Below are 13,706 nucleotides of genomic sequence, written 5' to 3'. Positions count from 1 at the left end.
ATTATACATTTATTGCGGGAAGGTGGCAGTATTACCTTGGTAATATCATAGGAAAACAAATATGCAGTTTCAGAATGTTTAATGGGCTTCTAAGCTAAAAATATGAGTAACATTTTCATATGAATTTGACCTCTGACAAAGTGTGATGGACATTTTCTCCATTTCATGACCTGCTTTCCACTTTCAGATATTAAGGAGAAGTCAGAAACTGAATTAAGCTGCCTTTAAAGCTGGATCAGGCAGAAGCTTTATGTTAAGGGGCATTAAATTGCAGACTATTGAATAAGGGCTTCCCTAGTTAAACCTCATCTACCACAATAGAGAGATGTTCCCTAAGGGTATTGAATAAAGAGTTCAATATGTCTCCGTAGTCTTTCAGTAATCATTTAATATTTACTTGCCAACCCTCCCAAATGCATAATGTTAGTCAGTAAGCACCAACTACTGTGGTTCATATCTGCATTAAATAAACACAAGGCTGTAAGAAGTATTACCTTAAGTAGTTTAGAGCAAGTAAGCATCAATTTTGGTAAAATCCCAGCTCTTCATCAAAACATGTCTGGAACCAGAGTCCCTCTTACCACAGCACTCTGATGTGGGGGCTAAGTAGTGCACTTACTTCAAAAGAACAGCTTAAAAGGGAAGCAGCAAGCTGCTGTGCGATAATGCAGACAGTCTAAACCCTTTTCTCCCTATGGTTATTAACCTCAGGTCTTAAAAGCAGCAGATAATAATGTAACCACATAGTAGTTGTCAGTAATGATGGATGCAATGTGCATTTCTGTTTTCATTTTGCTGAAGCCCTTTCATTAGATTCGTAGAAGCGAATTGGCTTCATGCCACCTGAGTGTTGCATTAATTTTTCAGTGCTGCAGCCCAGGAGAGCAAAAGCTTTTCATTCTCTCAATCCAGAGAGACGACTTAAAAACTGCAGCCATTCCTGTAATCAATGCTGCTGTTGTATCTTTCCCTTTCATCATACTGTGAAATTCTTTGTGATATCATTGTGGTGCAAATAACAGTTAGGTTTTGGGTTTTGTTAATTTATTTTATTTTTTTCAATATGAAAATCCTGGTCAAACAACAACAATCTTTACCAGATTGCAGATTATTGTTGGCCCTTCTACAAGTCTAAAAAGTCTGCAAGTCAAGTTAACTTTTAATAGAAAAAATAAAGGTTAACACGAAGTTTAATTCATCTGCCTAATCTTCAAGATCCTGGAGGATTTGCTGGCACTGAAATGGACTAAATAGTCAATGGTCTGGTTCTTATCTGGTGCTTTTCTACTCTACTTGATCACTGTAACCACTTCATACAACATGCTTCATTCACCTATTCACACACATTCATACGAGCACTTTCTTCTACATTGAAGTGCATTCTTTCTAACATTCACACTCCCACTGTAACATGACTCATTTCACACTCGGATACGTCAATATAGTAGCACTACGGTTAATGTTATTCATAACACCTGTGCATTCAATGATGTCAGTCATTTGTGGGAAAAAGTTCCATACTAGGATCCAGGAACTGACATAAATAAAGCACCTAATCCTCTTTGAGAAAGAGAGTACAGGCATGTATTGGTAGTGATTCAAAATGCTCCCACCAGATGGTGCCACAGTGAAGAATTTTACAATGAATGTTATAATCAGAGTAGATTCTCGTGTAGTTTTCTTTATCAAATTGCTGTTTTATTGGCAAATTCAGCTTTTTTTTCCCCTCCGATGTAAGTACTTGAAAATGAGGTTGATCCCTGTTGTTCTTAGTACATTTAATTATTTCTTTACCCATATCGTGCTTTTTTGTTTGTTTGTTTGTTTGTTTATATTTTTTTAATGTGGTTGTGTTGTTGTTTCATGCATTGTAGCATATCTCCATCTTCTTCCCCTGCAGGGCTGCTGCTGGACCTGATCTTGGTGGGCATTGTTAAGGCAGTGGTGCGTCGGCGTCGGCCAGCACATAATCGTATGGACATGTTCGCCACCTTTTCTGTGGACCGCTACTCCTTCCCCTCCGGACATGCCACGCGCGCCGCTATGTGTGGCCGTTTCCTGCTAGCTCACCTCGTGCTGGCTGCCCCGTTGAGAGTTCTCGTTCTGCTGTGGGTGGGCCTGGTAGGGTTGAGTCGAGTGATGCTGGGCAGGCACAATGTGACTGATGTGATGTTTGGTTTCTGGATGGGCTATTGCCAGTACAACCTTGTGGAAATGCTGTGGCTGTCCCCTCAAACACTGCAAGGGCTGCTGGGACAGTCAGCTTAAAGACTAAAGGAAATGGTAGTTTATATTTGAGTGAAGGAGCACATACACACCTTTTTTCCCTTTATAGTAATATATTCTCACTGAATTGAAAGCGGCGCCATTTCTACGGTTGGGATCATTTTAAAAATACATTTAATTTGTAACAAAACAATATTTGCTAAAGAGAAATATGAATAATGTTGTGCAGCATAAAGTTGTGTTAAAACAAAAATTGTTTTGTTATAAAATAAATGTTTTTATAAATTCAAATAAATATTAAGAATACGTTTTACATCCCATAAGTGCTGTATTGGAGATTATGCTGACGCTAGAGAGTAGATCTTTATCAAACAAACAAAACGAAGAGTTTTTCATGTTGTGTGCCACTTAAGTCCACTACCAGCCCTCTTTCTGAGGTAGCTGCTAGCTTGTCTATAACAAGTAGCAGGTTAATCCCAACAGATTACAGGAGAAAAGGTTTGACCATTTACCTTCTGAACTTCTCTAACTCACCTATGACACTTCTGTAGCTTTATTTAAGGATACAGTTTTAAGTGCAGTTTCCTGATTTAAATAGAGAACATTATTTAAAGTGCAGTCTATGAGCTTTCAATTTGAATAAGAACCACCTGTGATTTCAGAAGTGAAGTAAAATAACTCACTAGAATTGCCAGAGTCAGTGATCTGTCTCAATTTTACATTCACAACACAGTTTAATGGGCTTTTACTTACTTTACCCATCCACAAACTTTATAAGCAAGCTCAGTTCAGTTTTTACAAAATCTAGCAAAAGTTTTAAAAAGTGAAACAAATGTGTTGAACACAATGTTACACTACCACAGCATTCCACCAGTGGCAGCTTATTCATGTGCATGAAAAGAAGTGTACTTTAGAGTTGCTGTACAGCTTTGAGTGAAATAAGTTGTTCAATCTGGAAACCATGGCAAAAACTTATTAAATAGTAGTATTTATTAAACATAACGGGAAAAACTGAATTAAAAATAACCAGAATTTAATATATAATATCATATATAATAATATCATATCATATCATATAATTTATGAATCAGACATGCTGGGGGTTTTTTTTTATTTTGTTTTTTTTTAATGGAAGATTGTATAACTACTCTGTGAATAGTTTTCACAATTCACATTTACTTGCTGACGTCAAATGAAAACTGCACATATAGCGAACTTGCTTACCTGTCTTTACCTGCCCCCGTCTAGCCTTTCTAGGAGCTAATCATGATATAAGCCCTAACATGTCCTCAAAGCTTTGTTCACAGAGCACAGAGGGCCTTTCATTCTTCTTTACGTGACTACTGATCGGATAAGAAGACATAACATTCTTTTAAGGAGGCACATCCAAACCCTCATAAAGATTAATTGCACCCCATATATTTGTCTGTTTGACTTTAACACTATCTCTCTTTCATTAATAGTCAACCAAAACTGTACATGTACCTGATAACTTATCAGCTCTGATGGATTACATACACTTAACCGTAATGTTATCAGGTCGTCTACATAAATCACTTGCAGAAATTTGCAAACACAGTATAGTTGGCATATCAGATTTATACAGTGTATTTGCTTAAAGGGACAATTCACCCAAAAATCAATTGGCTTAAGAGTTGTCTTCACTTAAATGAAATAAGACACTGCACATTTGTCTTTATTAGGCAGGAATGCAGTATAATGCACACACTTGGGTCTTAAGTACTACAGGAGTATATACTGTATATAGACGTTTTCATTTTGAAATTTACTGAAAAACTAATGAAAAAAAAAATAACTTGATTCACTTGAAATTGAATGACTCACAGGTGTGCTGTTTTAATTATATATAAAAGATTGTAAATATATTGCATGGTTAGGTTTTTTCATTCACATTTAAATGCTTTTGGACATTAAATACATAAATGTATATGAAGGGGAAAAAATAATGATCTATAGTTTCATTAAACACAATTTTTCAGTCTTGTTTTCTGGTTTTCTTCTAAGCCCTTTGCTGCATTAGAACTTTGCACAAAAAGTAAAAGTTTGGTTGATTATTTCTTTGTAGTAACAATGCTACTGGGCGATAAATCTTATACTGCTGGAAAGCCTGTTGTTTCCCCCTAAATGGTGCCACATTTGTAAGGGAAATGCATTTGTGGGTTGAGCAGCAGAGTTGAGTATTTGCGTTGCACCTATGAGAAACTTGCCAAATCTTCTCTGCCAATGCCAAACAGCTTATTCTGCTATTGATTCTTTGTTTTTGAGCTTCTGACTAGCAGCACCAGTGACCCTGCCAGTTAGTGCTCCAAGCATGCTACATTTGACTGATCTGGATAGGGCTCTTGCCAACTTCAAGAGCAACTTCAAGGGGATGTTCCCCAAAATAAAATTGCAGCATTATTTGGAGTGAGCTCTAATACCTTCTCCAAATTAAAGATCAAGTTCCATATAACGGATGAAGTCAGAAGTAGGCCATGAAGTGCATGTCACAAGAAGACAACACCACATGAAAACCGTTTCCTCACCCTGTCAGAACCTCGAAACTGCAGGCTGTCTTCTACAGAGTTGCAGCCAAGGTTTGCTGGACAATATGGTGAGACAATCCAGAACAGACTCCACACAGCCAGTCTTATGAGGCCGCCAGGAGGCCTACCATGACTGCCCTTCACAGTAAGGCCCGTTTGCATTGTTGGTGTGAGTAACATGTGCACTGGAACCTGAAAGTGTGGAGGAACATTGAGTAATGCGTCCAGATTTTGTCTACAGCAGTTCGATCGCCTGTTAAAGTACGGACTCACTACTTTTGAACATTGAGCGGGGTCCTTCCAGAGTTTGGAAGATGAAAGGATGGTGTTCGTTGATTTCCAATGAACACATATGGGATCAACTTTTGCGTGCTGTTTGTGCGAGAGTTACCAGCACAACCAGATAGGCTGACTTGTGACAAATACCGATTGAAGAATGGGATGCGATCCCATAGCAGTATGTGACCAACCTGGTAACCAGCATGAGCAGGAGATGCCAGGTTATTGTGGCTGCATATGGTTCGTCCGCATGCTACTGAAGCCCGATTGTTAATGTACAAACTGCTAAATTGCCAACATGTCTTGTTTGTTCAAACCTCAGTAATTCAACCCAATAAACGACACAAACAAGAGTAAAGACCAGACTAAGTTGTTTCACATTGCCAGAGGAGATTTGGCAAGGTTTTCATAGGGGCAAACCACGTACTCAACACTTCTGCTCAAACCACAAGAGCATTTTTCTTACAAATATGGCAGCATTTAAGGGGAAATAAACAGGCTTTCCAACGGTATGAAATTTATAGTGTTACAACAAAGAAATAATTAAGCAAACACAAATTTCCTGACTTTTGTGATAAGTTTGGAAGCAAATCAGAAGCTAGCTGCAGGGGTGTAATTTCCAGGGGGGTTATGACCCCCCCCCCCCAATAATCAGACCCAAGCAATATAACCCACCCAATAAAATTATGAATTATCTTGCATAAATAGGCTGTTTATTTTCTTTACTCATTTCAGTTATTACCAGCAAAATAGGTGCATGTTTAATCATCTGGGAATTTACACAGATTTATTTATTTATTTATATTACCCAGAGATCTTGCCCCCCCCCCCCAATGTTCAGCACAAAGTTACGCCCATGGCTAGCTGTGACACTTATAATATTAACACTTTATATCTGAGACTGAAATATGCAACAAGTGGTATTATACCTATACCTTGGACATGGAATGCATGGGTAAACACCTGGAATGTAATAATTTCCTCAAGTCCATACCTCATTGCTCTGTCTGAAAATTAAAAATTTCAGCCCAAGAAAATATCGCCTAAAATGTTCTTATTGAAAATCCGTCCTAATTCCTACACTGTGAAATCATTCCTAACAATACTAGAGTTTTACTTTTTTGCTTTTTTTTTTTTTAATGCTCCACCAATGTTTAAAAAAGGGCAATAATCTAGATAAGTAAATAGAAAACTAATAAGCTGATTTTTTTTTTTTAATTACACAATTTATTTGCCACTTGTGCCAAAGCAGCAAGCAGTTATTTTGTTGGTATCACATTTAGGTGATGCCATGTTTAGGTTTACTATTTCATTTTTTTGTTATGATATGGTGTGTGCTGCAAGGGGTTCATGGATGAATGGACATAAGATATATGGTTTTGTTTCTGCATTGTACATGTACTAAGATGCATGGATAAATGTGGAATGTGCATTTGTGGAAATGCACATCGCCAAAAGGACTGAATAATGTCTCTTTTTCAACTACAATAATGAGTGATATAGTTTTCGTAGGTTATATATTTGATGACCTGGCTCTTTGACCTACTGAACCCGGCGTGAATTTCAATGTTTAGTCAAAACACAAGAAACAATCATGTATGTCTGCATATCACTGGGTTAATAATTATCCACACCGACCCAATGACTGAACCTGTACGCAAAGTTGTTTTTCAGTGCACATATTACTGTATTTCCCAGAATTATTTTGATGTTTAATCTGTTTTTGTGCAATGCCACACTCAGTAGTTGATTAAATGCCCAAGTGAGGTCCGACATTAACTTTAAAATTTTAAATGACGCAAATAGTTAAGATGTTGTAACTGAAATGTGTGTTAGACGTTGGCATTGTCACAGAGGCTATTGACCCTCACCATTAGAACTTGGAGGGTGAGAGAAGAGACGTAGTTAACCGTTTTGTGTCCTTAAAGCTGCTGGCTGCTCCACTTTTGTGCCAAATCTGAGTGAATGTTTATTTCTTCTTCTCCTTCTTCTTCTTTCTGGTAAAATTGCAGTGTTATTTAGGAAATCTTTGCTTCTACTAGGGATGCACATTGGCTCCATAGCTGATGGCAGTGGCTAATGTTTAATCTGCATTCGGTGCATTCATTTTGCACTCACTTACTGTTCAAAGATGTGTGATTAGAAGGTGAAAGTACATTTTTAAATAGTTTTTTTTAATGATAAAGATTTTTTTCTTTCCCAGTACAACAGAGAAAATGAAGGGATATGAACATTAGCTGCCAGTCAAATTGATACTTCAAATAACAGTATCAGCCAATCACCATCAGTCCATCATTATAAAACTAAGCTTAGTAAGTTGAATGGGAATTTTAAATCCTTTTTGATTGGTTTATAATTCTATAAAGGAAAAAATTGTTGTGCTAGTACTACAAAGAAAAGCAAATAAACATTATGCATATGTTTTTGCATCTCTGCATGAGTTTAATGTCATGTTTGAAGTGTATGGCTAGACCACTCTGTCAGGAGGGAGCAAATACTTGAGTCAGTTGCACAACTGCTTGCTCACTTCAAACACGCACCTCAGTACTGCCAGAGACCAGAAGTTACATCAGTTTTTTTGTCCTGTATTACGTGTGTTTGACGAAAAGAAAGTTTCGTGTCCATCTCTGGGGTCTTTTTTTTTTCTGTGGTTTGTGCTAGTTGGTCTAAGCCAGATCCAGATACCTGTATGAACTCAGCAGACTGTTCCCACTCAGATATTTTATTGACCTTGTGCAATCTGTGCTGTCTCTGCAATAACTGACCGATGATCTTCCCAGTGGCAGTGAGAAAGGTTTCAACCTTGAGGATTTTCACTTCATTACACTTTGGTTGTAAATTTAAATATGCTGGATGGTAATTTTTGTGACCAAATTATTTTTATGATTGATTCTTTTCTTTTTTTAAGACTAAAAATGTTTAAACAATTAGTTGTTTATGTTGTGTACTTAAAGATTTTGCACATTTCTCATAACCTGTACTGTAACAGTTGAGAAACTTTATGAACAAAATGTATTTCTTATTCTATACATTCTTCAAACATGAAGCCAGCTTCCAGACATTTTACTGCACTCATTGCCTGCTAAATACTATGAACTACACTGTATATCACTTGTATAGATCTTATAATGTACATTTATGTATACGTCTGTGTGTGTGGTTATGCTGTATTATAGTCCGTGGATTTGAATTTGCTGTTGAAAATTATCCCGCAATTTGATTGTAAGAATTTGTAATTAAATGGGGAACCAATCTAAAACTATTTTGTGTCATGTGTAATAGATGGATACATTAATAGAGTGACGTGCGTATCATTATTGCTCCTTCTTCCCATTGCTCACTATTGTCACTCATTTGCACTCCTCTTCCCACTTAAAATAACACAAATTGAACTTTAGTCACAGTCAAACCCATTTTGATTTTGGTAAACATGGTTCAGCTTGGTAGCTTCCTTTTTTGGACAGGACTGAGGGAAAGAAAAAAAGAGTATATGTGTGTAGCTACCCTCTCTGTATAAAAGTCTGTGCTCAGGCGATGCTTGCCCCACTTGAGAGGCACACCAAATCACCACAGGAAGATCAACGTAAGCAAAAATAGACACTTTCTGCAATATAAAGCTTCCATATGTGTGTCAGGATTTTTAAATCAGCAATATTTCTAAGTGTGTCATGGGGTACAAAGGGTTCAAAATAGCTTGTGATTAGTTGAATGCAAGATGGCGCATTTATTTTCATTTATTAACGTAATTTTGCATTGTTATGATAACCATGCTCCAATGATATAATGACAAATATTAACATAATGACAGTCACTTCAAAGTTTGAGGTCTTTCAAAGAACTTTAATGTCACCGTTGCTCTTCTGTTTCTGAGAAGAATGTTTTATGACAGATGCCAGGATTAAGAGTTAGTAGACTTCAGTCGCGTAAAACATGGCTAAATCATCAATTGCTTTAAATTGTGCAGTCACCACTTTAAAGCAAGTAAACTAACTGAGGAGTATCGGAAAGGGATTGCCACGTGAGCCTTTTATCTCACTCTGGTAAAAATCGCTCAAGCATTTTAAACAAGCTGGAAACTAATTTAAACTTCATTCTTAAACAGGAAAACTGTTCAGTATTAAGACAGTTTTTCTGTGCATGTTTTGTATTTCTTTTTTAAGTTCTTGTCACCTAAATATAGCACAATTGACGGTTTCCAAAGTTACAAATTTAAATTTTCATACTTAAATTTCACAAAAGTTCAAAATTACAGGTACATTTTCCAACATCTGGTTGCAGGTCCATCATGGTGCACAGAGTAGCAGTGATCGGGGCGGGCCCCTCTGGTCTGACCAGCATAAAGGCTTGTCTGGAAGAAGGCATGGAGCCAACCTGCTTTGAAAGTAGTGACGACATGGGGGGACTGTGGAAATTCAAGGCAAGTCTCCATTTAAGAAAACAAACATGTTGACAAGCAAACTGTTCGTGTGAAACAGAGTAAAATTGTTTGTTGTCTTTTAAAACTGTTTCTCTGCAGGAAGTGTCGGAGCCCAACAGGGCCAGTATCTACCGGTCACTTACAATCAATATCTCAAAGGAGATGATGTGCTACAGTGACTTCCCCATTCCCTCTGATTATCCCAACTACATGCATCACTCTAAAATCCTGAACTACTTCAGAATGTATGCAGACCACTTTAAACTCCTAAAATACATTCGCTTCCAGGTAATAAAAACAAAGAAGAGTAGAATGAGAGAAAAGCACATTGTTCACAACTGTGTTGGTGACATTTGGCGGATATCTGAAAACCTGAATTGGCCTACATTGTTATTTTTTAGACCTTAGTTAAAAGTGTGAGAAAAGCACCGGACTATTCTCGCACTGGCAGGTGGGAAGTGTTGACTGAAAAAAAAGATGGGCATGAGGAGAGGCATGTCTTTGATGCAGTGATCTGCTGCTCTGGTCACTACACCTACCCTAACCTCCCACTCAAAGATTTCCCAGGTAACATGTTTTGCATTTATCCTGACTAAGCTTGGATTAAATAATGGCTGATTTTTAAAATCAACCCTAAAAAAAATAGTTGTCTTGTTTTTATATCTCTTTGTGTGTTAGAATCTTTTTATATCACACCTCTGTTATGTTGCAGGAATTGAGACATTTGAAGGAAAATATCTCCACAGCTGGGACTACAAAGGACCTGAAGACATGTACGGAAAAAGAGTGGTGGTAATCGGAATCGGAAACTCTGGAGGTGACATTGCTGTGGAGACCAGCAGAGTTGCAGAGCAGGTTGAGCTTTCTCATTCATCTTATCTTCTTTTGATTAGAGAAAAACTCCTTCATGGGTTTTGATGAATTCTGTCTTTCTCATTCTCCAGGTGTACATGAGCACTCGTCGTGGTGCTTGGGTCATCCGCCAAGTTTCCGACAATGGTCTGCCAGTCGACATGAAGTACAACACACGCTTTGTCCACATCCTGTTTCAGCTGTTCCCAATCAACTTCTTCAATTGGTTTGGTGAGAAGAAAGTCAATGCCATGTATGACCACACCATGTACGCCCTAAAACCCAAACACAGGTAGGTGGTGTCACGCCCACATAGATTTTGACTCGGGGCCAAGGCAATGAGATCAATCACAGTGAGTTAGTTTCCTATTTTATACACCAATCAGCCATGACATTATGACCACCTGCCTAATCCTGTGTTGGTCCCCTTTTTGCTCCCAAAACAGCCCTGACCTTTTAAGGCACTGACTCCACTAGACCCCTGAAGGTGTGTGGTGGTATCTAGCACGAAGATGTTAGCAACAGATCCTTTAAGTCCTGTAAACTACAAGGTGGGATCTCTATAGATCAGATTTGTTTGTCCCACACAGCCCAAAGGATTGAGATCTGGGGAACTTGGAGGCCAAGTCAACACCTCAAGCGCACTGTGCGTCTCAAATCATTCCTGGACCATTTTTGCTTTGTGGCAGGGCACATTATCCTGCTGAAATAGGCATCAGGGAACACAGTTTCCATGAAAACAATGGAAACTGCAACAATGCTTAGGTAGGTGGTACATGTCAAAGTAATTTCCCCATGGATGGCAGGACCCAAGGTTTCCCTTCAGAACAGTACCTGCAGCATCACACTGCCTCCTCCAGCTTTCCTCTTTCCCATCCTGTTTTCAGGTGCTCCCCAGGTCACACCCACTAACAGGTGCCGTAATGAAGCGATAAGAGATTGGTGTTACTGACTTCACCTGTCAGTTGTCATAATGTTATGCCAGATTGGTGTATAACGCTGTGCTGTCAGATGAGGGATTCTGCTTCTCATTAAAATACTTCCCTACTCTAGACTTTTCAGTCAGATCCCAGTAATCAATGATGACTTACCAATGAAGATTCTGTCCGGAGCAGTCATCATCAAACCAAATGTGAAGGAAATCTGTGGGTGCACTGTGGTGTTTGATGATGGCAGTACTGTGGAAAAGGTCAGAGAAGTGTTTTCTACAACTTTCTCCAAGATCTTGGTTCAGTGAAGACTTAGTTTAATCCCACATTTCTTTGCTGTCACAGGTGGACACCATTGTATTTGCCACAGGGTACAACTATGATTTCCCCTACTTGCCAAAAAAGGCCATGTACAAGTCTGGGCACCGTGTGGGTCTCTACAAGCATGTATTTCCCCCAACCTTAGAGCATCCTACTCTGGCTGTCGTGGGTTTCATTCATGCCCTTGGAGCCATCATGCCTCAGGCTGAAATGCAGGCCCGTTGGGTCACCCGTGTCTTCAAAGGTGAGGTAGTCTGTTATTACTAACAGTTTCCTAAGCACAGATGAGTTCATTTATTTTTACAAATTACCTTTTTTGCCATCTAGGACATAAAAAACTGCCATCAAGCCAGTCCATGATCAAGGCTGTTGAAAAAGATACAAGAAATATTGAAAAAAGGTAACTATTTGTCTTATTAAATGCTTCAACCTCTCTTTTACCATTGTCCTGTCTCCTGTTATATGTCAGAAGATACTCTAGCTATAGCAAGATGCATAGACAGGTTAGACAGATGTATTGTCAAAAATACCTAAACATATAAATGCTCATTAGTCTGAAAATGTAAATAAATGAATACTCAAATTCCTTTTTTAAGCAAGCTGTATACATACATAATTTTCATTATCCATGTAATTGCATTTTAAAAGCAAAAGGCACTTTTTTTTTAAATCCAGTCAGAAATTTGAATTTGAAGCCAGCTGCTTGCAGACTCAGTTCAGAGTTCAGATTGTTCAGACTGTAAAGGTTGCAGCTGCTTTACACCACATTTTAATTTCACATATAACTATTAAAATGTGTTTAATTTTACACTTTTAATATTGCAATGATCAACAACACTTAGCATTTTTAGAACTTTTAGACTCTCTGGAAGCAATCATAATATCAAACCTGAGTGTAAACAAGGAATGCTTTATTCCAGCATATCTATTCTGCGCTTTACTCTTATATCTTAAACTTCTATACCATGTTAGTGGCCCTTTAGAATAATACTATTCTTTATATTATTCTCTACACAGTTACATTGTGTCAAAGCTGACCCCACTGCAGGTGGACTTTGTTTCCTACATGGATGAAATAGCTGGAGATATTGGTGTAAGGCCAAGCCTCCTCTGGCTCTTCTTCACAGACTACCCCCTGTTCAAGAGGGTTTTCTGGGGGCCCGTTACAGCCTACCAGTACCGGCTGATGGGACCAGGGAAATGGGAGGGAGCCCGCAGGGCAATCTTTACCCAGTTTGATCGCATGTACCAGCCTCTAAAAACCAGAAAGGTTTGATGCGACACTTTTTCTTCTGTAGTCTTCTTTGTTACAGTTCTGCATGAATTTAACATGAAGTAAGTTATGCAAATTAAACATTTTCACTTTGTTCCCTGTAGCTGGAACCAGAACAGCCCTCCACTGCTCGCCGATTGGTTAAAATGAGCTTGACTGTCATGGCTGGAGGAGCTGCCATCTACTACTTTCATACTCGCAACCCAGATGTCATCCCCACACTGCTGTCCAACATGCGTCCACAAAGAGTCTGAACAAGCTTCAGGGTCAAACAAGGAGCAGAGAACTCTGAAACACACCAAATGAAATAAAGAAAAACACAAATTCTACTATTTCTGTAGCTCTTTAAAATATTTAGTTCACTATACTCCTGTTTGGGATTATTGAGTAATTAAAAAACTGTCTGCTGATTGGTGCTAGTGTATTATTCTAGTTTTATATGTGCAGTTATTTTAATGCATAGATTTAAAGCAACTTTTTTTCTTTAAAAGAAGTGAAACATTTAGTCATAACACATTTAAAGTGCATTCCTTGTACTACAAAAAGTTCACATCAATTCCTACACAGAAACTTGGGCTAACAGTGGATAGAAATTAATAAGTTCATACAAATGCAGATGACAGATTTTTCTAAATTAGATTATTATTCTTTATTCTTTCTTTTATTGACAGGTTTACTGGATTGTTCAATCTCAACCAGGAAAACAGTTAGAAAAAGGTCTTATTCACATCACATTTGAAGTTATAACTGTAGAGTGTGAGTCCTGTGTGAATAAAGTAGTGTATATAATCTGAATGGTATCTTGTGTGCAGCTCTACTTGAACAAAAAAGTGTATCTTCTGACAATAAAATGTGAAATCATT

The 13,706-nt window shown here is 38.1% G+C and overlaps 2 protein-coding genes across 5 annotated transcripts in view; both read left to right on the top strand.

Annotated features, from left to right (window-relative positions):
• plpp6 (phospholipid phosphatase 6) overlaps positions 1-4,230 on the top strand; it is a 5,739-nt gene extending 1,509 nt beyond the window's left edge. Inside the window, exon 2 of the mRNA XM_031753939.2 lies at positions 1,901-4,230. Coding sequence (XP_031609799.1) covers positions 1,901-2,268 — 368 coding nt within the window. The 3' untranslated portion in view covers positions 2,269-4,230. The remainder of the gene's footprint in view (positions 1-1,900) is intronic.
• Positions 1-13,706, top strand: part of LOC116331175 (flavin-containing monooxygenase 5-like) — a 15,851-nt gene extending 2,145 nt beyond the window's left edge. Inside the window, exons 1-11 of one of the 4 annotated variants that reach the window (XM_031753777.2) lie at positions 8,586-8,634; positions 9,330-9,468; positions 9,568-9,756; positions 9,870-10,035; positions 10,181-10,323; positions 10,413-10,612; positions 11,374-11,509; positions 11,595-11,814; positions 11,898-11,970; positions 12,588-12,840; positions 12,948-13,706. In XM_031753777.2, coding sequence (XP_031609637.1) covers positions 9,337-9,468; positions 9,568-9,756; positions 9,870-10,035; positions 10,181-10,323; positions 10,413-10,612; positions 11,374-11,509; positions 11,595-11,814; positions 11,898-11,970; positions 12,588-12,840; positions 12,948-13,097 — 1,662 coding nt within the window. In that variant the 5' untranslated portion in view covers positions 8,586-8,634; positions 9,330-9,336 and the 3' untranslated portion in view covers positions 13,098-13,706. Of the gene's footprint in view, positions 1-8,585; positions 8,635-9,329; positions 9,469-9,567; positions 9,757-9,869; positions 10,036-10,180; positions 10,324-10,412; positions 11,510-11,594; positions 11,815-11,897; positions 11,971-12,587; positions 12,841-12,947 lie in introns of those variants that run through there. The other 3 variants (XM_039607273.1, XR_005610350.1, XM_039607274.1) reach the window with 3 other exon arrangements.

Source organism: Oreochromis aureus, linkage group 23 (genome assembly GCF_013358895.1).
Source record: "Oreochromis aureus strain Israel breed Guangdong linkage group 23, ZZ_aureus, whole genome shotgun sequence".
Taxonomy (NCBI): domain Eukaryota; kingdom Metazoa; phylum Chordata; class Actinopteri; order Cichliformes; family Cichlidae; genus Oreochromis; species Oreochromis aureus.
The sequence above is the reverse complement of the archived record's forward strand: the minus strand, read 5'-3'. Positions and strand labels throughout refer to the sequence as shown.